Source organism: Pleurodeles waltl, chromosome 11 (genome assembly GCF_031143425.1).
Source record: "Pleurodeles waltl isolate 20211129_DDA chromosome 11, aPleWal1.hap1.20221129, whole genome shotgun sequence".
NCBI lineage: Eukaryota > Metazoa > Chordata > Amphibia > Caudata > Salamandridae > Pleurodeles > Pleurodeles waltl.
This window is the reverse complement of record NC_090450.1, coordinates 92,396,259-92,423,263: the sequence shown is the minus strand read 5'-3', so window position 1 is coordinate 92,423,263 and position 27,005 is coordinate 92,396,259. Positions and strand designations below refer to the sequence as shown.

General features: G+C 44.4%; 1 protein-coding gene across 1 annotated transcript in view; it reads left to right on the top strand.

Annotated features, from left to right (window-relative positions):
- The window catches only part of PRKCI (protein kinase C iota), a 224,825-nt gene extending 207,323 nt beyond the window's left edge, over nt 1-17,502 (top strand). The window contains exon 18 of the mRNA XM_069213180.1: nt 15,523-17,502. Within this exon, the coding sequence (XP_069069281.1) occupies nt 15,523-15,610 (88 nt within the window). The 3' untranslated portion in view covers nt 15,611-17,502. The remainder of the gene's footprint in view (nt 1-15,522) is intronic.
- Nucleotides 17,503-27,005: the final 9,503 nt, after the last annotated feature.

Below are 27,005 nucleotides of genomic sequence, written 5' to 3'. Positions count from 1 at the left end.
AAATGCTGGAGAAACTGAAGAAAGAAACTGAAATAGCCAGGGCTATGAGTGCCCTTCAAACATTCACACAGCAATGCTGCCATTTCGGAGGCAGCTGCTTAGGGCAGACAGTAACACCACCTCCTCTGCTACCCCTTCATACCAGAGACGGCAGCAACCCTACCACCAACAGTTTCCAAGTGAATGCTCCAGAGGGCCATACAGAAATAACAACAGAGGTAGGGAAAAAATGAGGCTCTAGAAAAGGTCTTTCACTTCCAAACAATGATTTCCCATCCCTCCACCCTGAACTCACACTACACCTGTAGAGGGAAGGCCCCACGATTTCCTCCCTCTGGCAGGAAATCATATAAGACAAGTGGGTCTATTTCTTAGAACTTCTCACAACACCAGTAAACATTCCCCCCACAAATACCTTCTCAGCAACGAACATGTGTGTCTGTTGGAGGAAGATGTCCAAATTCTCCTTCAAATGAGTACCATCGAGCCAAAGTTACCTACGCTGGAGAACTACAAAGATGAACAAGGATCATTTTGTATTCACTGCACATTGATTGTCACAAACAGAATAGTAATTATGAGCCAGCAATGGGGCACAAGGTGTTTACTCACTTTATTTCCTAATCCTCAAAAAGGGGTCTCTATTAGATGAATTCTGAATCTTAAACCTCTCAATAGATATGTTCTCTCCGAACATTTCCAAATTGTGACACTGTAGTATGTTTTGCCTCAAGTCCAGTAGAGTGATGACATTGCGGCATTAGAACCCAAGATTGACTACTGTCACATTCCCATTTCACTCTACGCCACTTAACTCTACTCAGAAGCAATCTAGTCTATATGGATCTCTGTCTCCGCCTCTCCATGGCAATATACACTATTCTACGACACACAACTCCAGTCAATGCCACTCCGTTCTACTATTCCACTTTGACAATCTACTCTGCTGTATGCCACTCTACTCTATTTCACTCTACTCCTCTCCATGACACTGTTGCTCTACTCTACAACACTCTACTCTACAACACTACTCCACTCTATAACACTAGTGCACTCTACGACACTCCACTCCCTCCACAACACTCAACACCACTCTACAACACTCCATGACACTCAACTCAATACCATTTCACGACTCTCTAAGCCACTCGATAACACTTCAGTCTACTTCACTGCACGCCACTCTCCTTTATGCCACTAATTTTTTAGCACTGCTGAACAGCAGAAACAGTGGTGTACAACATTGCAAAGCCAGAAGCTCTTGCATAGGTGAAACCTATTGACTTTGCCAATGCTTATTATGCTTCTTAGCCATGAGATGAACTCATTAGTGAAGAACAAGAGGGAGTGTGACCGATGCGTGACAGGGAGTGGCTGTGTGGTGAGCCCAGAGCTAGAATTGCTCTACTCTCCCACTAATCCATCATTCAGATAGAGAGCATTTTGGAGAGCCAGCAGCAGCAATCCACTTGATGGCTTTCGCTTAGGTTGAGTAAACCAGGATCTTCCAGGGAGAACCAAGAATGCTTGGATGAATGGACGAGGTTGTCTCCTGTGAAGGTTTATGGCGCAAACATGCACTCTTTTAGAAGAGCTACTTCCTTCGGGAAGGGTTGCGTGAAGTGATGGTATCTTGAGGACTTTCTATTGTCCCAAGGGCCATATAGAAATTGAAAGTATTGTGGAGCCCCGTAGATGAGGTTTTGATGTTGGAAAGGGGGTTATATGCCCTTGCCTATATGAGAAATGAGTATAGGTACTGTTAGGATCGAAAAGTCCCCTGCATGACAATAGACATGCACCTCTTCCCTATATAGCTCAGCTGCAGCGAGCGATATTTGGATCCTTGGCACCTATTTTTTTTTTTTGGTCCTGAGTAAGCACGAATCGTGCTTGTGCACCAGGACTTATGCCTGTCTACCCTGGTAGTGCTAAATGGCAACTGCTCTTGTCCAGAGTTAAAGCTTTCGAGTGCAGTGTTGACAGCATACCTATTTTTTTAAAAGTTTTATTTCTTTCTTTATTTTTCTTGTGTGTGACCGTGATCATTACATTGAACATGCCTTTTTACCTGTCACTGGACTGAGGTCCACTTGTCCATTCATGTACAGTTCAGCAGCTGTACACCTAACATGTCTCTGGCCTACATCATGTTAGTATGTAGTGCTGTGCAGCATGCATATGAATGCTATAATGTGTGTGCCTGTGTATGGTCATTACACGGAGGCCTTTATGCTCCATATTGGATGCCCATGCTTTAGAGAGGCATGGGGAGGTAGAGGAGCATCCCAGACAGTTTTGTGTATTGCCAGCATTCTTAATAGCTGGGTGGGACGCACATACTGGAGGAAGGGCGAGCCAGGCTCTTTTTTGCACTTCAAACGTATTCTAGGATGCCAGTCTCCCTACTAGGTGAGGGAACATAATGCATGAGAATCAAGACCACTTAACCTGGAGGACCAGCATCGGCCTGCCTGCCAGGACTAGAGGAGATGGAGTGCTCATATTGGAAGTGAGGTCCAGTGGGGATCCTGTTGTGAGCATCCCTGAAGCAGAATGTGAGATTTTGGAGGCTGCTGTAAAGATTGAGAATTATTGCCCCGATCATGCAGTCTACCTGCGTGCTACTGTTCAAAGCCGCGGCATTGTCACTTGGGGCCATAGTGAAGATTGAGGACTGTTCCACTGATCGGGCCTTCCATCTGTGTGCTTCTGTTCATGAACCCAGTATGTTGTGTTAGCTGTAATGAAAATAAGGATCATCACGCTGGTGCAGCGCTGTTTTGCATTGTGAGTCTGTGCACTTCACGAATCTACCCTAATCCCCAGAACACCATAAACTCCCATTACTCTAATCAGTGCTCTTCAAGGTGATTTGAGTGAGAAAATCAGGGCTATCTTTTCCGAGATCTCAGTGGTGAAGGCTAAAATGGAGCGCTTAGTGTAGATGGTTGTTCGTTGAGCAACCCTTGAAGACTCAGGGGCTGCCTCGCTGCATTGAAGCAGCACAAATACCGTACTTTTTGTATAGGTTTGCCATTACATGGTCAGGTTTAACTATGTATGTACATGTTGAAGTGTGAAAAAACATATTCTGTTGTCACTGGTTTATAGCTTATTTTGCTCCCATTTACATGTTTTTTGTGGTAAGCTGGCCTGGTGAGTACATATGGTACTTACACCTTATTCCAGGTATCCCCTATTAGTGAAGTGTAGGCAGTGTCTAGAAGCCAGGCTCTCTAAAGGTAGGTGTGGATGAGCAGCCAAGGCTTATCTAGAAGATACGCAAAGCTCATGCAATACCACTTTAGTCACACAGCACTTACACACATGAAAGAAAAACTCAGTTGTACAAAATAAAGGTACTTTATTTTTGGCACAAATCACAACAAAATACTTGACCTGTGACCCACCCTTAGGAGGTACGTGATTGCACTAGAAGTATACACTAGCAATCTGAAATAGGCATAGAAAAGGTTGGAAAACGGTGCAAACAGTAATAACCAAGTGACCCTACGGGGAGCACAAACCATATACTAAAAAATGGAATGCGAGCAAGGAACCCCACCTAGGTAAGTAAACTGTGTTTGAAGGGAGCTGGGGGTATCAGAAAACTACAAAGGTAAGTAACACAGTACCCCTGCCCAGCGACCAGGAATGCAGGAGTAAACACTGGCTTTTCCCCCAACCACCCAAAAGAAGAAAAAGAAGACACCCAGAGAAGATTGCAAGAAAACCAGTTGTGGATTCTTGAATAAGTAGACCTGTGGAGAGAGGAGACCAAGTCCAAGAGTCACAGTGGAGCCCCGGAGGAGTAAGAGGTACTACACACCCAGCGAGGATGCAGGAGTTGGTCGACAGTGATGAAGAACCAGTCAGCACTGCAGCCTTGGAGCCGATGAAGAGTTCCTGATGGATGCAGATGGAGTCATATACTGGATAGAAGATTGCAGACAGGTGTCAGTGCAGGAATTCCACCAACAAGCCTTGGCAAAGGCAAACTCGTAGTTAGTGGAAAAGAGGTGCTGCCAGGAACCAGCAAGGCCCAGGACGACTCAACCCAGGAGAGGGAGTCACAGGGGACCCTCAGTGTCGCAGAGAGTCCACAAGAGCAACAGCACCACCTGCAGGAGTCCCACAGGACGGGGACACAGTCACAGAAGGAGCCCATGCAGCACTACAGAAGTGAACCCCTTGCCACAGGAAAACCACGCAGGAGGCTGTGCTTTGTGGGATGGAGTGCTGGAGATGCACATCACCTAAAGATCCCTTGGAGGAGATGCAAACAAGTCTTGACAGCTGCAAGAGATGTAGTGCACGGGGGTATTGTCCTGCATGGGGAGGCAAAGGCTTACCTCCACCAAAGTTGGACAGCTGGCAGAGAGGACCAAGAGGACTACTCCGGACCACCACCCATGATGCAGAATCCACACAGCTTAGCAGGAGAGAGGATCCATGCAGCTGGTAGTCGCTTGTCGTCAGTGCCTGAGGTTGCAGGGGAGTGACTCTTTCACTCCAAGGGAGATTCCTCCTTCTTGTGCAGGCTGAAGAGTTGCAGTCTTCTGAGGATGCACAACGAGGAAATTGTGGCAAAACTGGCAGGAGCCCTGGAAACAATGTTACTGAAGAGTCCTTTCTTCTTGGAAGAAGCCTGTCTGGTCCTGGAGGTTCCAGTCGCAGTTCTGAAGGCCAGAAGTTGAAGCAGAGGTTGCAGTGGAGTCCTGCTGGAATCTTGCAAGCCGAATCTGAGGACCCACCCAAGGGAGAGACCCTAAATAGCCCTGAAAGGGGGATTGGTCACCTAACCAGGTAAGCACCTGTCAGGAGGGGGCTCTGACATCACCTGCCTGGACACTCAGATGCTCTGAGTTCCCTACCAACCTTAGAAACAAGATGGCAGAACCCAGGGACCCTCTGGATGAGCTCTGTGCACCACCCCTGGGTGGGGGTGGTGATGGACAGGGGAGTGGTCACTCCCCTTTCTATTGTCCAGTTTCAGGCCAGAGCAGGGACTTGGGGTCCCTGAACCGATGTGGACGGGTTTTTGCAGGGATGGCACCAAATTTACCCTTCAAAGCAAACCAGTGGCTTGAGGCGGCTACCTCTCCCAAGAAAGTCACACCTATTTCCAATGGGAGAGGGTGTTACTTCCCTCTCCCAAAGGAAATCCTTTTTCCTGCCTTCCTGGGCTTGATCAGATCAAGCAGCAGGAGGGCAGAAACCTGTCTGGGTGTGGTAGCAGCTGGGCTACCCGGAAAACCCTGTATGACTGGTGGTAGCAATGCTTTTGGGGGGGGGGGGGGGGGGTTCTCTAAGGAGCACCCTTAGTGTGTGGAATCATACTCCCAATACATGCAACAATATTGGGGTATGATTCCAACATGTATGAGTCCAAACATGCCCAGGTTCGGGATTACCGTTACGTAGCTGGATAGGTAGTGACCTATGTCCAGTACACGTGTAAATTGGCGTCCCCGCACTCTCAAAGTCTAGGAAAATGGATCTGGAGTTTTTGGCGGCACCTCTGCTAGTTTAGGGGTGCCCTCACACACAGGTACCTGCACCCTGCCCTCTGGGCTGAGAGGGCCTACCATAGGGGTGACTTATAGTGACCTGTAATGAAAACCGGTGCATGCACCCATTTCACACAGGCTGCAATGGCAGGCCTGCAGAGTCCTTTGCATGGGCTCCCTTTAGGTGGCAGAGTAACTGCTGCAGCCCATGGGGATCCCCTGGAGCCCCAATCCCCTGGGTACCTAGGTACCATATACTAGGGACTTCCATGGGGGTACCAGTATGCCAATTGTGGGACGAAAAAGTAAGTAGCAACAAAATCTAGAGGAGAGAGCATAATCACTGGGGTCCTGTTTAGCAGGATCCCATTGAACACAGTCAAACACACTGACAACAGGCAGAAAATGGGGGTAACCATGCCAAGAAAGAGGACACTACAGTTTTACACTGATAAAGGGTTGGAGATATTGTTTAAATCTTTTTATGTAAAGATTATACTTTAAAGTTAGTTGAAAATCTAATCCTATATCCCTTAACTTATTCAAATTCAACATATTAGGTCCTCCATATAGTTGAGACCCCTTAGGACCACATTGTCTTATTTAATGACCCATAGTTTCTTTGCTAGTCAATAAAATGTCAGTCGATAATACACAGTAGATTTGGAATACAAATGGCAATCTGAAATCTCAGTTGCTCTAGTGTAAATTGTTTCAGTGGGAAATGTGCCATTGGTGAATAGTCATGTTTTAATTATACGTTGAATTTTAATCCATTCCCCTGTATTCAAGCTTTATGTCATTAAAGCTATATAGGCATCTGTTTGTGTACTTTGCAAACTGGTTTTTACTTGTGTACAATGCTGTTTGTTTTCTAAACCACCCTACATTTCTTTTGGTCATTTCGATGGTAAGGCAGCTGTTCTTACCTAATGTGATGTCAACATTTCATGTGTACTGAAAAGTGGATTTGCCCACCTCCATTTGACTAATCAAAGCTTGTTGAGACATTTCACGGATAATGCCGTGAGAAAGCCCCTCAGTAGATATGTAGCAACATCCGAGAGGCTGGATTAGCAGTTTTTCTTTGGCTTTTGAAGAGCTAAAGATAAAATAGTGAGGGAGCAGACCATCACCAGGTGGGTAACGTTTTCGCTACTGTCCGCCATGAATTGGCTCAAAAAGACCCAACACTGTTGAGAGAACACCCAGTTTCAACATATGTCAGGCTCTCTTATATACTTTTTATATATTTTTTTTTTTCCTGCACAAAATGCAAGTGTCTGGAGTTTGAGATGACTACAGGAGCGCAGTTTAAAAAGGGCTGTTTTGCAGCACTTTCTGGTATAACTAAGTCTTTCAAGACCTCCGCCCCTCTTCTTCCTTTAAACTCTTGGTCTTGGGGCTCTTCGGAAGATGAGATCTGTGGGAAGGCCCATCATTTAAAAGGAAATGTACTTTTCTTGGTAATGTTCTTTATAATGTAATCTTGATATTGTTGATTATTTTTCATTAGCTGCTGGCTTCTGATGATGATTTTTCTGTTCTTTGAATTTAATCCTCCCCAGTGAGGAAAGAGAGGGACAGAAGTAAGTGCCAGTTGGTAGTACTGCTGGGAAGAGAAAAAGAGTCCAGTCTGGACATTTGATGAAACTTCTCATTTGAGGCATCTATGGAAGGATCAAGTATCTGTAGGAGAGAACATGCCAAAGACCAGTAACTTTTCCTTATCACTAGATTTTCTTATCTTGTGTAGCTATAATACAACTTTACTGGTCCACCTTTACATACAGCCCAGTTACATTTCCAGAGGCTCTATGGCAATTGCAGCTTTGGCCCTACCTACTTACCAACTTTAGCTAGGGAAACAGACAAGCTGTGACCCACACATCTCCTATGACTTACCTGTAAATAATGTGTATCAGATAGAGGCTTCTACCTGCAGATTCCTTACTTAAGTTTATTCCCAGCCGTCAGCCTGGATCTGGAAATTCTTGACACCTAGCCCTGGGGACTGGAAGTAGTGTCATTCGGCTCTGGGATGGTATTGTCCACGCTGGAACTGACGTGCAGTGCCTATAAAGGTGCCACCACAATGCACTGACATTATTTATTTTATTTCCGTGCAGTCAGTGCATATCTGGAAAAAGAAACCCCTAGTCATTTTTTTTACTGCCTTTTTTTTTTTTTTAGATGCTTTGTCAAAGCTATTTTTCAAGATTATTCTCATGGTGTGCTAGGAATATCACCTAAAAAAAAAAAAAAAAACAGCAGTTTTCAAAGCTTGAGGTCCCTGTCCTAGGCATATTTCTGTGACAGACCCATACTTGTTTTGTCTGTGGTACTTTGAGCGGGACCACGACTCCAAGAACTGAGATGACTGCTGCACCATAAATCTCAAGGCACTCGTGGAATGCTCTTTGAAGTTCTAAGCTGCTCGATGTCTGATGACCCACACTATTCACGTTCCCGGTCGCACGGAAGGTCCCAAAACCACTCACGGAGCCGCTGCCAATACTCGCGTCCCATTCCAAGCAATCCGTTAAGTCCCACAAATGTAAGAAGTCGAAGTGCTCGTCAACTTCACCGCACCAGTCTAAGTTCTCAGACGAGGCATGGAAACGTTTGCTCCGTTTAAGGCCTTGCTTCCACCTCTGAGCCTGTGCCTGGGTCAGCTAAGTGCCTCCCAGAGTGTCCACATCTTTGGGCAGCCCAACCCCTCTGGAGTGTCTCCAGGCCCCATAATTTTGAGTGGAGTGAGACCCCCCTGGATTCCCACCAGCAGGTTGGCCCTCAGCCCCAGTCGGGGTCCATGGATTCAGTGCTCGATCCGGAGTGATTCCAGCCTCATTCTTCCATGTAGCCCACCCCTGTGCTGCCTTTCTCAGCACTGCCGACACACCACAACAGAGCTGACCCTCATCATCATCCCTGACAGGTAGCAAGATCAGCATTGTCTGACTCCGGCACCATCTGCAACCATGCTTCGCAAGTCTGAGTCAGTGCCCTTTTCTTTTGATAGGCTACGATTGGAAGTGTTCTGAGTACCCTTACCCCCACCTTGATGACCTCAAAGATAACTAGGACAAGGAACTGAAATGGTTTGGACACCTCCCCAGACACTGGCTTGGTGTCTCCTCCCACTGTGGCTACAGAGAAGGGAGTCTGTTTGCAACGGTGGCTGAGGTCTTGGACCTTCACCTTACCCTCTGTGGCGGTTAAAAGGAAAGTATTTACAGAAGTGCTTCAGCCAGGAGCTGCCCCCTCCATATCTTTGCTCCCATTTAATGAAGCCCTTATAAACACCCTGAATGGGCCTTATCTAAGCCCTGCACAGGGGCACCTATGCACAGGACAATTGCTCGCTACCATCTCCCACTCTTGGGTACCCCAGTTTTGTCACCCGGTATTAGACCCAGGAGAGCTTGGTGGAACAAGTCTCCACCTCCTGAGTTAACCATGTCACTTTCCTTTCGGTGCCACGGGATAACGAATCTAAAAGGGTGGGCACCTTTGACAGGAGGCTATTCTCTTCCCCCAGGCTAGCACTGCAGTCGCTTAACACTTCCTGCCATTTAGGCTGATACACCCACACTGCTTGTGATTCGGTTGCACAAGTCCTGCCCATAATGTCGGAGGTGGCCCGAGCCATACTCATCCAAGCTATTGCTGACGGGCAAGATACAGAGAAGTTCCAGATTAAATATGGTCTGCACACAAAGGCCTTGCCAGGCAGAGCAATTGAATCGTCGGTGGAGCTTAAATGCCACACCTGGTTGAGAACCACTGGCTTTTCAGCTCGGCACTGGAGCACTTTAAAGAAAGCCAGGATATGGCCAGGTCTTTGGGACCTATCCATGGCCCTCTGCCAACTTGCTTCGGCCTTTTTTCCCTACCATAGCCAACCAAATGCTTTCCCATCCAGCCACAAAAGACAACAGGATTCCCAGCCTTATCATGGGAGAGGACATGGTTCCCATAGATCACACAGGACCAAAAGTGAGACATTTGGCCAGTCTGACCCCCTGCACCCCTGCCCCGGCAGCTGCAGCCACGAAACCCTTTTGGTTTGCCGTCACACCAGCATGGGCACCTAGTGGGAGGTAGGATTTGCCATCACCTTGCTCACTGGCAGTCCATAACATCAGACAAGTGGGTACTCCAAATCGTCCACTGAGGTTAGTCTTTCACCTTTCTGGAAACTCCAGCCACATTCTCATGACCACCTGAGGGAGGACCATCTCTTCTTGCTTTGTTACAAAGTGTTGGCTCTTTTGCCCTAGGAGCCATAGAGAGGATGCTGGCATCAGAAGGAGGTCGTGGTTGCTATATCAGATGCCCAAAATGGACAGATGCCTTCACCCTATTTTAGACCTGTTCCCTCTCAACCTTTTCCTGAAGAAGAACTTCAAGATGCTTATATTGGCTCAGGTTCTGTCTGCCCTTCACCATGGAAACTGGATGGTATTGCTGGACTTGTAGGACACCTTCTTCCACATTGCCGTCATGCCTGCCCACGGGTGTTGAACGTGGTTCATGGTAGGCCAAGAGCATTATCTGTTCTCTGTGCTCCCCTTTGACCTTACCACCAACCCTCCGGTATTCACTAAGATGATGGCAGTGGTTGCAGCACACCTGTGGAGGTAAGGGGTTCCAGTATTCCCCTACCGTGATGACCGGATGTTGAAGGCAGGCTTGCCCTAGGCGATCTTATCCCACCTCTAGACAGTGGCAAACCTCTTCCACTTGCTGGGGTACACGATCCATATGCCAAAGCCACACCTCACTTTCATATGCTCTTGGTGAGAGTGGTTCTGGACACAGTGCTGTTTTTTGGCCTATCCTCCCAAACTGATATTTCAGCCTCTATCCTGGATATCTGTGTGTCTGACTCTAAGGCTGTTGGGACTCTTGGTGTTCTGCAGCCTGCTAGGGATTGTGCCCATTGGCATATGCAGGCTCTGCAGTGGGACGAGTTCCAATGTGTACAGCATCAGGGGAACCTTGACGACCTCACCAAGTTCTCGTAGAGAATTGCAAAATACCTGTATTGGTGGCTAACCACAAACTGTGATTGGGTCAGCAGCAGACCCCCCTCCCTTCTCCAACCAGAGCTGACTGTAGTGAAAGATGCGTCACTCCTGGACTGGGGCAGCCATCTGGGAGAGGTGCAGATCAGAGGGCTCTTGTCTCTAACCAAGTCTGGGCTCTACATCAACTTGCAGGGGGGTTGGGGGGTGTTCAACCTTTCATGTAGCAGGAGCTACTTCTGATCAGTGAAAATCATTGTGAGCTACTAAAGACAGAGGAACGCGTGCATTGTGCTCATAGTTCCCACCCATGGTCCGCTTCACTGACTAAAGGGCCTCTACTGAGAAAGAGCAATCCATTCAGTGTATGCAATACACAATATGAAAAGAGAAAACGTGACATTAGTCCCGGCTTTCCTCTTCCACAAATTGTGAGAGCCCAGCATCTGGAGTCACCAGCTTAGTAGACTACAATCTTAAGAAATTATAGATATCTGCAGAGTTGTGCAAAGCAACCAGCATAGTAAAAGCCATATATTGCACTGCTGTCTCTCATACCTTGTCATCCACCACACTGCTACATCCTATAACATGGAAAATGCATCTTGATGGTCATCACCCATGACATGGAAAAACTTCCCACATAGGATTACAAAACATTGACAACAACATTCCAACCACACTCTGTGTGGTGTAGCTTTCCAACCATGTATGAGCTTCAGTGCCCCCGCATGAGGGTAATAAGTGCTATACAAATTCTCCAATACAATTATTTTATTATTACACTATATCTTCTTTTTCCTTATTATCACACATGAAGGCATCTTGAAATGCTTGCGTTCGGGTGTACACTGCAATTTACAAATATGTCCCCTGACATAGTATAAAGCTGCTCCATATAATAAGTTCTGCCATATGTAAGGTACACATGACTTGCCTCTTAGTACATTAATATAGCATTGTCATCTGGGACTGTGGGAGTCCATGGCTGTTTCCTGTTAAACTATCACTTCAAAAAATGCCTCTCAGTGCAGTGATATAATTGATACTCTGATGAAATGCTTCTGTATGTTTGAGAAATAAAAGTTGTGATTTTTTTTAAATATGCCATTTTTCTATGACTTGTGTTTCACTATTTGCAGTATTTTTAAATCTGTGCTCTTGCAAGGAATTGACATACGCCTTACCTTGGTTTATGTCTCAGCGTTTCCTGTTTAATGGCCACATTTAAACAGAAAAATATAGCAGTTACAGGGGGAGGTACTTTTTTCAAATGGGATAAATTTAAAAGGGATGTGTTGAGCCTTGTGTTCATTGTGCCATAACATTAACACTTCAATATAAATGTCTTTAATTATTTCATTAAATTAAAGCAGCGTTTTACTTTTTTTTTTTTTTTTTTTAAATAAAGTGCCTCTTGCAAGCTGTCCCTAGGCACAAACCTATTTTACATTACTCTCATTGTTTCATTAAAATGTAATGAAAAGAAATGTAAAATGATGTACCTGGCTACAGTTTGTGACAAGGAACGACTTGCAGTGTCTTTTATGGTTTTAAAAATAAAATATCCCTGTAAAAGGCTGCTTTTAATTTACATTATTCAATTAAAACATGAATGTTTGAAAATCCATTTGAAACAAAGTATCTCTAGCATTTTAATGCCTCAAATAAAGCATTTCACAGGCATCTTTATTTATTTACTTATTTAGTTTAAGCATCTCTCTGCCACCAAACTTTAGCCAGTGGTTGTGCCTAAGGTGCCAAGCTTTTCACCTCTGGTCGGTTTGTAGGGGCAACAGGCCTCCAAAGCTGCCGCTCTGGGAGCAGCAGTTGTACAGGATCAAAGCGCGTGCCGGGCAGCAGAAGGCAGTTGTCCCGGTTCCCTGTGGGCAGTCTAACACTGCTCATGTTTCATGACATCACCCACTTCACCCCGCGCATCCCCAGCAAAGCTTAATAGCCAGTAGGAGCAGTCTGTTTGACAGCAGTCAAAAACGGAAAAGAGGCCTAAAAGGTCTAAAAATAAACAAAATGACTGGATTCAAAAGTGGGCAATGGGCCTTGAGTTGCTGAAAGGTTGTCCGCAAGCTACCAGTAGCTCAAGAGTGACTGGTTGGAGACGCCCTGTGCTGTAGCTGCTGGTGATCAAGCTGGCATTGAAAGCCTTTCTTCTTTGATCAAGGGAAGGCTGATGCAGGTGTTGAGACAACACCACTGCCATACAGTACTGCAACAAACAGGTTGGTGGAATTGTGGACCATATGTCGAGAGGCCTTGCATCTCTGGACTTGGCTGAAACATCGTGTCATTTCCGTCACTCTGGCAGGCTTTCTGAACTCCAGAGAGGAGGAACTGAGCAATGGATCCTAGCAGATCACAAATCAGGTATTCATCTGGAGGTGGTGCAAGGGGTTGTTTTTTGTTTTTTTTTGTTTTAGGGGGATTGGGAGAGAACCTTGGTTAGATCTGTTCACCACACCGAGAATGCGCAATCTATGCTGTTCCACATGCTGCAGCTTCCAGGACAGCTCTCGCTTGGAGACACTTTTCAACCCAAGTGGTGTTCAGGGCTTCTGTACGCCTTTCTGTTAATACCACTCCTGCTCAGAGTTCTCAAGAAGATCTCGGACAACCCTTGTGGCTCCAGATTGGGCATGGAGGGTTTGGTGCCCAAAGTCATAAGCATGAGCATCGGTCCTTCGATTTGGTTTTCCCTTCAGGAGGATCCTCGTGCTGGGCAGGGTGCTGCATCCGAAACTGCACATGCTCCGCCTTAATGCTTGGAGATTGAGTGACGATAGTTGACAGACTTTGGCATAAACCCAACCATACACACAAGAAGTCTGTTATCATATTCTGGCAGCAGAGCGTCACTCCACCAAGACAGTATGCACCTGCTATTGGGTCAGGTTTTTGACCTGGTATGCCTCCCAGAATGTTGACCTCTTTCTGTACCCTTAACTCGAGCTTTCTTGTTTATTCTTACTCTGGCCGAGCAGGGCTCTGCTGTGGGTACTGTAAAAGGTTATCTTTCAGTCATTTCAGCTTTCTTGCAGTTGCCAGACTAGACTTCTTTGTTCAAGTCACCTGTTGTGACTAGTTTCTCAAAGGGACTCCAACAACTATTTCCCTCCCAAACCATTCATTATCCCCCAATGGAACCTCCGTCTGCTTTTGACCTTTTCTGATGTGTGCCCCCTTCAAGCCTCTACACAGCTACCATGGGCATTTACTCACCATCAAAACGACTTTTCTGGTGGCCATAATATGAGCCAGGAGGGTCAACTAACTGCAAGCACTGCCTGTGCACCCTCCCTACACAACATTTTACTCGGACAAACTGGTTCTAAGAACTTGTTCCTTCTTTCCCCGAAACGTAGTGACCTCTTTTCATGTGGGTCAGTCTTCTTTGCTCCGTCTCACCTTTCTAAAGAAGAGGAGAGACTCCACACCCTGGACCCAAAAGAAGAGTGTTCTACATGGATCGCACTAAAGAGTTCCTGGTGGACAATCAACTTTTAGTTTGCTACGTCTGAGTAAAGAAAGGAAAGGCTGTGCAGGAAAGGATCATCTCACGATGGGTAAATGTCTATATAAAAAATTGCTACACACTGGCCGAGAGGCAACCCCCTGAGAGCTTGCATGCTCCTTCCACTAGATCCAAGACTGCAACCACTGTTTGGCAGCAGAGTCCCTGTCCTGGATATCTTTCAAGCAGCTACGTGAGCCTCTCTGCACACATTTACTAAGCATTCCTGCTTGGATAATCAGCTCTGTCATGATGGGCACTTTCCTCATTCGGTCCTACAAGACATTTTGGTCTAATCTGTTAACAGACCCACCTTCAGGGGAATATTGCTTGGGTATCTATTCTAAGGTAAAGAATCTGCAGTTAAAAATCTTTACAAGATGAACGTTACTTACATTTGGTAACGCCTTATCTGGTAGATACTGTATTTAACTACAGATTCCTTACCAACCTTCCTATCCCCCCCCCCCCTCTCTGTAGACAGGTTTCTGCATAGGGTTGCCTTTCTGCAGCCCTTAGTGCTGCACACCAGTATATCAGCAACATTCGTGGCTCTGTGCTTCTGCCATAAGAAGGTCAAAAAAACAAATGTCAGCATGCTGGGGTGGCCCCTGTATAGGCGCTGCACACTGCATTTGCGTCACTGCGACGTGTAGCTGAGCAACGCCAGAATAGATTACTTGTTTGTTAGCATCTCCATAGTTCATTTCAAACAGTATACACTTCAGTCACCAGTGTTCTCTAGGTCAGCTGATATAACTGACACCTGCTTTTCTGGTGTCAATCAGGTTTGTTTGGGATCTGTGATTATTGCACATGTGCCTTTTTCGTCACTCAGTTATCTGGACTATTCAGTCTTAAGTATATTCTGAAAGGAAGCTGCTTTGAAGTCTTAACGTACTATCTAGTTGACTTTGGCTTAGAAATTATGATAACTGTAATGGCGGTTAAGTGTATTAACATTTCTAATTTTGGAGGGCTGTGGTTATTTTTTTCCACCATTAGGAGAAGCTGCCTAAACATGCCTTTGGTGCAGCATGTTTTCTTTTTTGGGGGGAGGAGCTGGGGGGAAGGAGGGCGGTGATGGCCTTTTGACCTGTTTTCCTCTCGGTGTGTGAGAATAGCTTAAATTTGTCCATGGTACTATAAGAAATAGGAAGCTACTGAAAATACTGTATATTGCATGCAATATGTGCATTAACATCTGCTTTAGATCAATTCTGTGCTTATTTGCTGACTATGAAAGCCATTTTGTTCAACAGCGTTTGAAAGAGTTTGTGTCTCTGTCGTCTGGAAGTCAGGTACCTGCATGTTCACAACAGTGACAAAGTAGCTGTAGGGAGACATGGCCAGAATAATGAATACAAATTTACATTTTCATTTATTTGTAATATACCATCTAATAGCATTCAGTAATTTGCTTGGTTAACTTTTTTTTCTGTTTTCACAGGGACATTGTAAGAAAGATTGATCAGTCTGAATTTGAAGGCTTTGAATATATCAACCCCCTCCTCATGTCTGCTGAGGAATGTGTCTGATGTGCTACAGTTACTTATATGCATCATTTATTTGCGTCTTACCTGGACAGTTGGAGTACAGCTAAACTTCAGATTAATCACCCAGTTATTTTTTTAACCTTCAACTCCTTGAGTTATTACCAGTTTTGTGAGCAGCAATTTCATTGCAGTAGTATGCAGCATAAGAGCTTTCAAGTCACTGTTCCTCTTTCCCTGATAATACCTCTGAATATTACACATTACATCATGAGATTTTGCAGTTTATATCCCTGCTTTTAAAGTTTACTGAGCTCTCAAGAATCACTCGGTTATGTAAACAGGGTTTTCATAATTGTTCTAATTGTTAGTGCAGCTGGATCCGACTGTTTGTTTCTAATAGCGGAGCACAGGTAGTAACACATTTTTATCTTTTGGACTTGATTATTCCATAGTTCTGTTCTATTACATATTGGTCATATATTTGATTTTGGTTTTGTTAATTGAAATAACTTCAAAATATAAAACAATGTACTACTACTGGGATATGTTAGTGTATGGAATAATGTTAACTATGTAACTGAAAAGGAACTGTATATTTACCAAACTGTCAATGCATATATTTAAACAGCAGTGTATTTAAAAAAAAAAAAAAAAAAATCTCCATTTTTAAATATTTTATTAATACTCAAACATCAATCCAAGGATGCCTAGAAAGACTAAAAGGTGAAAATGTAGTACCCCGATTTGACATTGCTTAAAAATTTGCTTATGCCATTAGCTGTACATAGCTCTCTGTATTAAGTATTTAAATATGTATACTGCATACTGAAAACACTCTTACTCATCTGGGAATCCTCAAAACGGGTGCCAAATATTTTAAGATTTCTATATTTCAATGTTATCGATCACTTGGTGCTGGTTTAAAAAAAAAAAAAAGAAAATCGAAATGTCTTCCCTGTTTTCTTTGCAGAGTTATTTTTATAAATGTTAAGTGTGCGTGAATAATTGTGTGCTTTGGCAGCTATTATATAGTTCTAAATAGGCATGCAGATTTACATCTTTACATCTTTATTCTCATGGGTCCTCAGTGATTACTCTAGCCTGCCTTTGTTGGCTTATGTGGTAAATGTATGTCAAACCACTAAATACTTTTGTTCTTTTTGCATTTGTTTGGAAAAAAGATGTTTCTGTTAACTCTTTACTTCAAGCACAAACGTACACCTCATTCATTAAACATATTTTTAAACCAAATTAACATTATAGGGCCTGAAGAAATATAAATGATATGTATTTAGATTGCATTGTCTGTTCGCTACTATCTCAAAATGTACTGTACTTTCATGCATGATTCAGAATGAATTGCCATTAGATAGAGATTTCCATAGGCAAAAGACTGATGATGTTATTTGTATAAAACCTTACCTGTGCCTGTTGTGCTTAATAGCCAGGGATCTGTTAAAGAATCTGATGTAATGGTAGATTTTATTTTCGTAAGTTGGGTTTAAAGATGGACTTAGTGATAAAGTTATGGTCACAAGATTTTAATTGTTATTCTTTTATATTGTTGAGAAGACAATAAGGTAGTGATGCATACATTTTATACATTATTTTCTTTTTTGTCAATATTTTGTACTTTTTACTTAGTTTCATATGTTCTCTTATTTTAATTAAAATATTGTGCTTATCTTTTATATTGTTTGTTTTGCCAGCATATGAATAATAGCACAGAAAGTAAAACACATTAATAGTTTTAAAAACGATTGGAAAATGCATTTCACACACAGAAGGGTTCAAAACTACCATGAATGTACATGTAAGAGCATTGAACTCTGATTGGTTAACTATATTGGTTTCTATTTCTCATACACGTCTTTTGTAAACAAATAGTTTCTTCACAAATATGTGACTTTATAAAAAAAACAAAAGTTGTTTGATCACTGTGGTATTGTTTTTTATTTCCAGGGATGTGAAGTGAAAACCATGCTACAGGTGTACATGCATGTGTGGGTTTGGGGCTGGATGTATCAGTGAGTTTTACCCATTTCGCGTCTTTGGGTAAATTTGTTCAAACACATGTCTCTCAGTCTTGTAGGAGGATGCCCAGTATTTTTGCCAAGAACTTTTAAGAAAGTAGTACGTTATTCTAATTGGTTCCCTAAAATTAGTCCTTTTAGGTTGCAGCCTACCAGAAAGCATAGCTGTCTGGTTTGTTAAAGGCATCTTGGGGACTTTCAGAAAGTTGACCTAGAAATGCATTACGCTTATTTATTACCACTGGCTTTGTGGTTTATAACTTTCATTTCCTGGCTTTCTATTTGCTGGCCTCTTTTGCTTTAGGATCTCCAGTTTGTTTGTCCCTCCTGTTCCCCAAAGCATGTTTTCTGTATTCTTCCAATAACTCGAGTTCTGTTAACTGGCCTTTAAATCTTGTTCTTTACTTACCAGATTTGCTGTGCTTTCAAAGACCAATGTCAAATGTTAGATGCTCTCTTCCAAGGGCTCTTGTTTGCTGTTCTTGCTCTGACTTCAAAGTGAAAGGATTTATGTGGCAACGTGGGGGTAGGAAAGTGTTTGTTTCTAGCACACAGTAATGTTTAAATAAACTTCTTATCAGAATTAGTAACACAAATGAAGCACATTTGTTGTTATTTCTGAAGTGTTGGAAACAAATACTTTAATATGATCAAAACAAATCATTATACTAGGCGATCCAATGTCCACGCATTTTCACTTGTGCACTGTAAAGATTTATTAGTAAAGCTGTATGTTTGTGCAAATGTAATGGTCATTTCAATAGAAAATGTGTTCTCTGTAATGGCAGTGTGCTACCACACCATGAATACTCACCATTCTGTGCCACTCCACACCACACCACTGCACTCTACTCTGCACCACTCAACTTTACACAACTTCATGCCACTGCACTCAGCTCCACTCCATTCTGCACTACTCCACTCTATGCCACTTCACGCTATGCCGCTCTGTTCTGCCCTTTCCACTCTGCACACCACCTCACTTCCCATTGCACTCTACACCACTCCAGTCTAACTCACACCAATGTACTCTACACAACTTTACTCTACGCTACTGTACGCCATTCTGCAGCACTACACTCTATGCTAATACACTCTTCGCCAATGCAATTTACTTAGTATCACTTAACTCTATGCCTTTGCACTCCATGCCATTCCAGTGTAGGTCACGCTAATCTACTCAGCACCACTGCACTCCTCACCACTTTACTATGTCATGTCACTATATGCCACTGCACTCTATTGTGTACCTCTCCACTCTACCCCACTTCACTCTGAAACCATCTACTCTATGCAACTGCACCCAAACCAGTGCCCCACTTCACTACACAACTGCACTCACTGCACTGTACTCTGCATCACTGCAATCTACGCCACTGCTCTTTACACCACTCTACTCCACTTTACACCACTGGACTCTGCCACTCTACTCTGCAGCACTGCACTCTCTGCAACTAAACTCTGCCACTCTGCACTGCTCCACTCTGTGCCACTGGACTCTATGGCATTATTCTCGACTCTGCCCCACTGCCCTCTGCATCACTCTATGTCACTCTACACTGCGCCACTCATTTGTGCGCCACTTTGGTCTACTGTGCGCCACTGCAGTCTACTATGCACCATTCTACTCTGCGCCTCTGCGTTCTATGACGCTGAATTCAGTGCCACTTTGTTATACACCAGTACATTCTGCAACACTCTACGCCAGTGCACTATACACCAGCCCACTCTGCCACCCTACTCTATGCAACTCTACTCAGTGCCACTCCAATACACAATACTCTCTGCCACTCCACAATACTCAATCCACTCTTTTCGCCAGTCCACCCTGACACATCATGTCACTCGCCTCTATGCCACTAACTTTAAGCCATGCTGAGCAGCAGCCAGGCTGGTGAACAAGATGGCTAAAACACATTGGCAGAGCCAAAACCTCTTGCATAGGTGAAACCGATCAGCTTTGCCAATGCGTGTGTGTTAATAGTAGACAGCGCACTAGCCATACTAATTCAGTGTTTCATATATTGTGGATATAAGGATGAACTTAGTACCCAAGAAGAGTGATTATTCTGCCCGCTGCCTCACCTTGACACCAGTGTACCTAAATGCAAGATTGTTCTAGTACTGGTCCCTGTCACGCCCATTTACTGTCCCTGTAAATATTTTAAGAACATCTAATAATTAGTAAGGAATCAAATGGGAATGCCACAATCTTGAGAGGGCCTAACCAAATCTTATGAATGTTTTTCTTGTCTTAAAAAAAATTGTTTGTAGGAGCAAATGAGCATGATTAATTTATCAATACATTTCAATAAATGACGCAAAACATTTTAGAGGAATTTACAGTAGCTAGTCAAAGCAGTTTTCTGAGGTAGAGTTTCCAAATTATTTTAATATGAATTTCGAGCAGTCAGATTGAAGTAAGTTACTTTGATTAAACACAGTAACAGAGTATGGGAGATCTGGCTACTGCTAGAAGGTCTGATAAATTGTAAACTGCTATTATGCATGAAGCTTATGCCTGCCCTGCTATTGAACAATGAACAGTGGATTCCTCTGTTTCATATACACAGTCATTCTAGCTGCATAGCCTTTCCTAAGTAGTGCCAGTGAAACACAGCCCTTCCATTTTACATATTGGTGCTATAACGTGACTAACATGCAGTGGGGTCTCAATTTCACTGGAATATGGTTGAGGCAAGACACCCTGAACCTTTTGGATACTTCTTGATAGGTGTTTTAGATAAACATCTCAACCTGAGCTGGCAAAAACCTAATACTCGTAATGTTTCTCATCAGTCCTGTCCATTAATCTTGGATTGGAGTCTTCCGAACCATTTAGGTGTTTTCCTATATGGGTAGTTACAGAGGGTAGAAAGCAGTTGGGGAAGTAGGGCACTACAGCCCAAGAGATTGAGTGGGGAGTGAACCCCAGCGGGCCATGGGGGTGCCTAACCTTGTGTTCAAGGAGTGATATGTTAAGCTCTTACCACATCTTGGGATGATTCGACCCCCGCACCCCAGTTAAATAAATGTGCCTTCACACACTGGCTGTCAGGATTTGCGCATGGTATTCCAGTGCTGGGTGCCACCAGGGGAATTAGGTGCAATTTGTCTCAGTTCACCTGGATGCCTGCTGCATCTCCATATACCTGTAACATATTGATTAACTGGGGGACCGAGGCCTCCGGTTTCTGCACAAACAGTAGCCTGTTGTCCGCGTAGAGAGAGATACCACTTCTGAGCAGTTTGCCCATCACAGTCCCCATATTTGTGCTTTTCGTCTGACCTGTTCTGCCAATGGCTCTGCAACTAGCAAAGCGATAAGGAAACGGAGGGCAACTCTGTCTGGTACTCTTCTGGATTAGAAACTTCTGAGACCGCGTACCATTGACCCTCACTCTTGCCCATTGGTCACTGTAAAGTAATTGGACCTACTTTCAAAAGTACTCACAAGAGTTCAAGCGCTCTAAGACTTTGTGAAGGTAGGGCCATTTGACTGCGTCAAAAGCATTCTCGAAGTCCAGCTAGTCTTTTAATGTTTGTTCCCTGGGCCCTTTCTTTTTTATTTTGGAGCCTTCCGATGTGTCTCTTGTTCCCCCAGCTGACATAAAGACATTCTGGTCTTTTTTGATCAAGGAATGGGTCACCTTCCCCAGCCTTAATGCCAGTGCCTTTGCTATTATTTTGGCCTCAAAGTTAATGAAGGAGCTCATCCTGTAGAAGGCACAATCTCTCAGGTGTTTTTTTTCTCTTTTGGCTTATGAAACACCACCACCCTTGTGCCACATAAGCCTGGGAGGGTTGGGAGGGATTCCAATCTGGAGAGTCTTGTTAAACATCTGTGGGATCATTGTGGAGGCCAACTTCTGGTAAAATTCCACCGGTTAGCCGTTGGAGCCCTGTGCTTTCCCATGGGCATACTATGTACGGCTGAGAGGAGTTTCTCTGCCGTGAGTGGCAGGTCCGGGTCAGTCTTGCTCTCCTTGGAGAGCCTGGGGATCAACAGATCTTCGTAATGGGTGCTGGGAGTATTTCCAGAGACGGGAGTGATCGCTATAAATCTTCATAGTAATCTGCAAGGGCCTCAGCCACTCCATGTGCTTCATGGATTATTTCCCAATTCACCACCTTCAGGCCTGGTACTAGTCTGGAGTCAGTTTCCTTGGCGGCTAGTGAATAGATCAGCTTTCAGGTCTCCAAATTCATACATGCAATGTTGTGTAACTGCCAATGCAGTTCGCATAATATCCTTACATTTCTGTTTCAATGTGAATCTGACTGTTTATAGTTTCTACAGACCCTAGTCGGTGAGGAGAAGATCTGTCTGGAGTCTTGATCTTGGAGTAGTCTCTCTAGGTACTGACAGTCTCTCCATTTTTCCCGCCATCTACCCACAATGTAAAAGATTATCTATCCCTTTATCACCACTTTCATAGTTTCCCAACATTCCCCACCCCAATATACATTCAGATGTCTTTGACTATGATTCATGGTAGGTGGAATCGCCTCTAAAGAGCAAGCTCCCCCTGCTACTGCCCTTCACCTGAAAATCCACCCCCCAGCAAGCCTACTGTTGGGGGTGAATATGTAGTCCAACCTCAAGTGGGAGGCGTGGCGGTATGAGAAGTATGTTTTTTTCCCTGGCATCAGGAAACAGGTGCCACCACATATCCTGTAGCCCCATCTAATTGGCCCAGTCACCCAAAGAATCCTCCCTCCTCTTGGCGTCTGAATCTTTATTGTCTAGGGAAGCCTGCATTATATTGTTAGTCTTCTCCCAGTAATAGTGTGCCCCTCCGGGGCTGCAGCTACAACCTTAGACAGGTCGCCCAGGGTTTTATTCATTCACGGGTGATGGAACATACAAAGTAACAATCAACCAGGCTTGCCCCTCAACTCTGCCGATGAGTCACACAACATGCCCAAGGGGATTTTCTAGGGAGTTTGGCTACCACCATTGCAAACGTTTATGCAGTCGAATTGCTGATCTTCTGGATCCCCTGGTAAACCCCACATGGCAGGCCCAAAGTGTCCCTGAAATGCACAGTCACTGCCAAGGAGTAGTTTCCTGGAGGCGCCGCGGGATGCAGGGCCCTTATCTGGCGCAACACCTCTTCACCCTATCATTCAGCCCATTAACATTCACCTTAGGAACTTATAGGTCGGGTCCTGAGGGTGCGAGTCATGGCGGATGGCATGAGGGGGTACATTTGTAACTTGTGAATGTGCCATGCCTGTACTGTGGTAAGCTAAACTAATAACATCCCCTTGTCCCAACTACATCACCCCACACTTCCAAACATGAAGTGTTTGTAGCCGTTATGAACTTTTAAATGTCACAAATCAATAATTGCAAGAAAGAATCAAGGGAAAAGATCACAAGTGTCAAATGCAAGGAGTAGGAGGAGTGGTTCTATTGACCACCCACTCCTTAGTATATAATTTGAGACCATCCTGCTAGCGTTCAAGAGTCCCGGTGTCTCACCAGGTGCCCTGTCCCTGTGGTTTGAGTAGCCTGGGCCCACAAGTATCCCTGAATCCATCTCTCAGGGAGGGCTTTCCAGAGCCTCATTTCCAGAGCCTGTAGATGTGTAACCCCTGTCTCTGAAAGCTCCCCACTTCCGGGACGCAATGCGATCTCTTATTGCTCCTCTTTAAGGTATTTCCCAGCTTGTGAGAGAGCTTCTCTGATGACCCCACCCAATGGGTTGTCTTCGGCTTGCCAAAGGTTTCTGAAATGCTTCCTTTCTTGCAGCCAGTCCCATACAGATTTCGGGGGGGGGGGTTAGAGAAGGACATGTCTTTAAACAGAACCTTCAGGCGTGTGGGAATTAGGAGAGGGACTTGCCTTGAAAGAATACATTCAGGCATGCTGAATATAAAAGCATGTATTGCAGTTGGAGGTTACAGATTTTTTTATTTATTTTTAATTTTTTCATTAACCCTAGGAATGACTTACATTGGATTGGTACTTTAGTGCTATAATCTGGGAAAAGCATTGCTTTCACCATGGCACAACACAGGTCAACCTGTTGCCTTGTTTGCCTAAGAATTGCATCTCTGAAGTTCAGCACCCTCATGAAGAGGGGACTAACGGAGCACTGGGCAGAGGCCTAGGCATCAGCACCATGTGCGCTCTCTCAAGAATGAAACAGAGTGACAAGTCTGGCGCCAACCAGCACTTGAACCAGTCAGTAAGGAAGACCTCCATTTCAGGCCCTTCAAACCTCCTTGCAGGCCAACAAGCAGTAGACTATTTCAGCTTGATCTGCCCCAAGCCCTTCTCACCAGGATTTGCATAAGGTTCCCACAGTCTTTTAAGTTCCTCGAGCACTGAACTGAGTCATAATCTGCTGTTCAGCCTTTGTTGTGCAGGAGAGAAGATCCTGTATGAAGAGTGATAGTTCTGTAATCGCCCCTCCTATCTTTTTATTTAGGTCCTTTTGGGAGTCTTTAGTCACCTAAAGATTTGTAGCTTGGTTGATGGGGTCGACCTGGCACTCTATTTCTAGTGAACTACTAGACCGGCTGGGGCAGGCCTGGTGAATGTCTATTTTTCCCTGGCCAGAGGGGAAGGGGATGGGGCACCTAGTCCTTCACTGTGGTAGGTGGGAATATTTCTCGCTACACCACCTGCTCATGAGATGGGCCCTCAAGTCCTCAGTTGCTGCCCCCTGTGGCTGCAGCCACCATCCACTCTGGGGGTGCGGGGGAGAGGGTGGCACTCACTCCCCTGACCCATCCACCACAAGAGAAACTTTCTCTATTGGCCACTCTCTCCTTGAGGGACTCCTTACTAGTCTCTCCTTGAGGGACTCCTTACTAGTCTCTCCTGGGGGAGTATCCATCAACTGCTGCTGTCACCCCAATGACCCTCTAGTCTTATTCTTGGCCCCGCGAACGCTGTCCACCACAGCAAATTGCTTCACTTGAATCCCTACTGCTTCCAATCCCTCTGCAGGGTGTACACTCGCTGCTCCAAGTTTGAGCCCTTGCGAACCTGGCAAGCAGACACCACCTGGGGCCATCCTCTCGAAAATCCAGGCTGCCTCCAGTCCCTCTTGCCAGGGAGCATCCTTCCGCAGCCAGGGTTGCCCAGCTACAGCACAGAGCATTTCACCTCGTCCCCAGATGCCATGTGTAGGTACTTATCACAATTCTGGTATAATAAATTTCGGAAAATGATGAGACCATATGTCAGAACTGTGTCACTTGTGGACTATTTAACAGCAGTAAGGGAACGGCCACAACATCAGGACACTTTCCAGCTCCCGAGGTGTCTTGTGAACATTTACAGGTGGAGTCCTTTCAACACACAAATTTTGTTATGCACTGATGGTAGTATGTATGTTCTCTGGCTGGGTGAAAGTCAACGCTATGACGAACGATGCACAAACAGTGGCTAAGTGTTTGCTGAAAGAATTGATCCCAAGGTTTGGGGTCCTACACAGGATTTCATCAGATAATGGTCCACACTGCGTGAATGGGTATGTAAGGCCTTGCCAATAAAGCAAAAGTTCCATTGTGTGTACCTTCTGCAGGCAGAGGGCATGGTGGAGAAGAGGAATGATATTCTTAAAACAAAGATTGCAAAGATATGTGCTTAGACTGAACTGACTTGGATAGATGCATTGCCCATAGCACTTCTAAGTATGCACAGTACTCCGAATTACACCACTAAATTGAGTGCTCATGAGATTGTGCCTGGCAAATTGATTGCTATAAGGGTGAAGGGGGGGCTCTCAAGGAAATACTATCATACTCATAGGTGATGCAACACTGAGAGATGATTACATTGCCCTGACTAAAGACGTGATCTTTTGTACAATCAGGTGAAAGATGCCCTACCTGCATCATCCATGAATAAGGGCACAGTATCCAGCCTGGCCACTGGGTGTTTACTAAGAACTTCCAGTGCAACAGTTGTCTTCAGGGGGAGGTGGAAGGGTCCCACTGCTGGTTACTTACTCTGGGATGCCAGAGACATAAAAACTGGATATATGACAGTCATATGAAGAGAGCATCTGTACTGACATGTCAAGAACAGACAGAGTTAGATCTCCTGCAAGCAGTGCACACTGACAAGCCCAGATATACCTTGTGCCCCAACACCCAAAAGACAATCTTATGAGTCCAACCAACAGTCTTGAAAGACTGGACTGTGAGCCCTTACGTGTGCTGGTAACCTCTGGAGGCCTGGTGATTGTGATGAATGTGGTAACTAGAGGAAAAAATACAAAACCAAGTGTGTCATCAAAACTTAACAGTATTGAATGCAATTATAGAGGGCCATGCGAGGGAGCTTAAAACGAGATTCTAGTTCCCTTCTCATATGCTTATTATTGTTTTGCTCTGTTTGGCCTTTTTTTTTCTTGTCACTGTGATATATTAAATAATGGATCCTACTGGTAAACAGGAAGGTCATTTTGGTACAATGTTGCCCCGCAATAGATTTGCACCAGTATTATAATGTATAGTCTAGGGACAATGTTGCAGTACAAATGATGAATGCATACCATAAAGAAATTGTTTCAGACTGCTGGATATGTATGCAGATGCATGCAGAGGTGAAAGGGATTCCCATTTGTTACATATATACCTCTACTATTTATCGCATTATGCTATGCATTTTGGTTTTTATTTAAGACCCTTACTTTTAAAACAGAGCAGAAATGAATTGGACCATCCATGATAAAATTAACAAAATGTAATATACAGACTACTAGACCTTCTGGTTACGTACAGTGGGCTATGCCAGGAAATAAGAACCTTTCATAATAAAGAAAACACATAATAGCTAATGTCTGAATTTACTATGGAATAGTACAGCCCCTCCTATCCAGGTACCTCTGGGATTAAGGCAGAGATTAAAGGGGAGTATCTGTTTAGTGGGGAAAAAAGAGAATAATTGGGAGATAATGAAAATGAACAGTACTGTAGCATAATCAATTCCTCTTCATTAGTTTGTCCTGTGTACCTGTGAAAAAAAGAGCATTTACACCTGGTGGCCAAAAGAATAGGGAGGTTCCTGTTACATAGGATGGGTTTTCCTTACTATACAACACCAACCCCCCTCCAAAAAAAAAAAAAAAAATTGGTAAACCTTTATTCCGTACTTAGGGGGAAAAGAGAAGAATTGACCAGATTAATATAGGAGACTAAGAAGCCAGCGACCTAGAAAACAGATAATGCTGGTGCTGGGTAGCCCCTAACTCCAGACAAATAAGACAATTGGGTAGATTACTGGAGGCAACTATGAATTAACTTCAGAAGCATCGCGAAACCTAACTGTAGAAATGGTTGCTATGAGGACCATCGTTCTACAAAACGGGTTGGTTTTAGACATGATATTGGCTGAGAAGAGTGGAGTCTGTAGGGTGATTAGAAAGGATTGCTGCCTT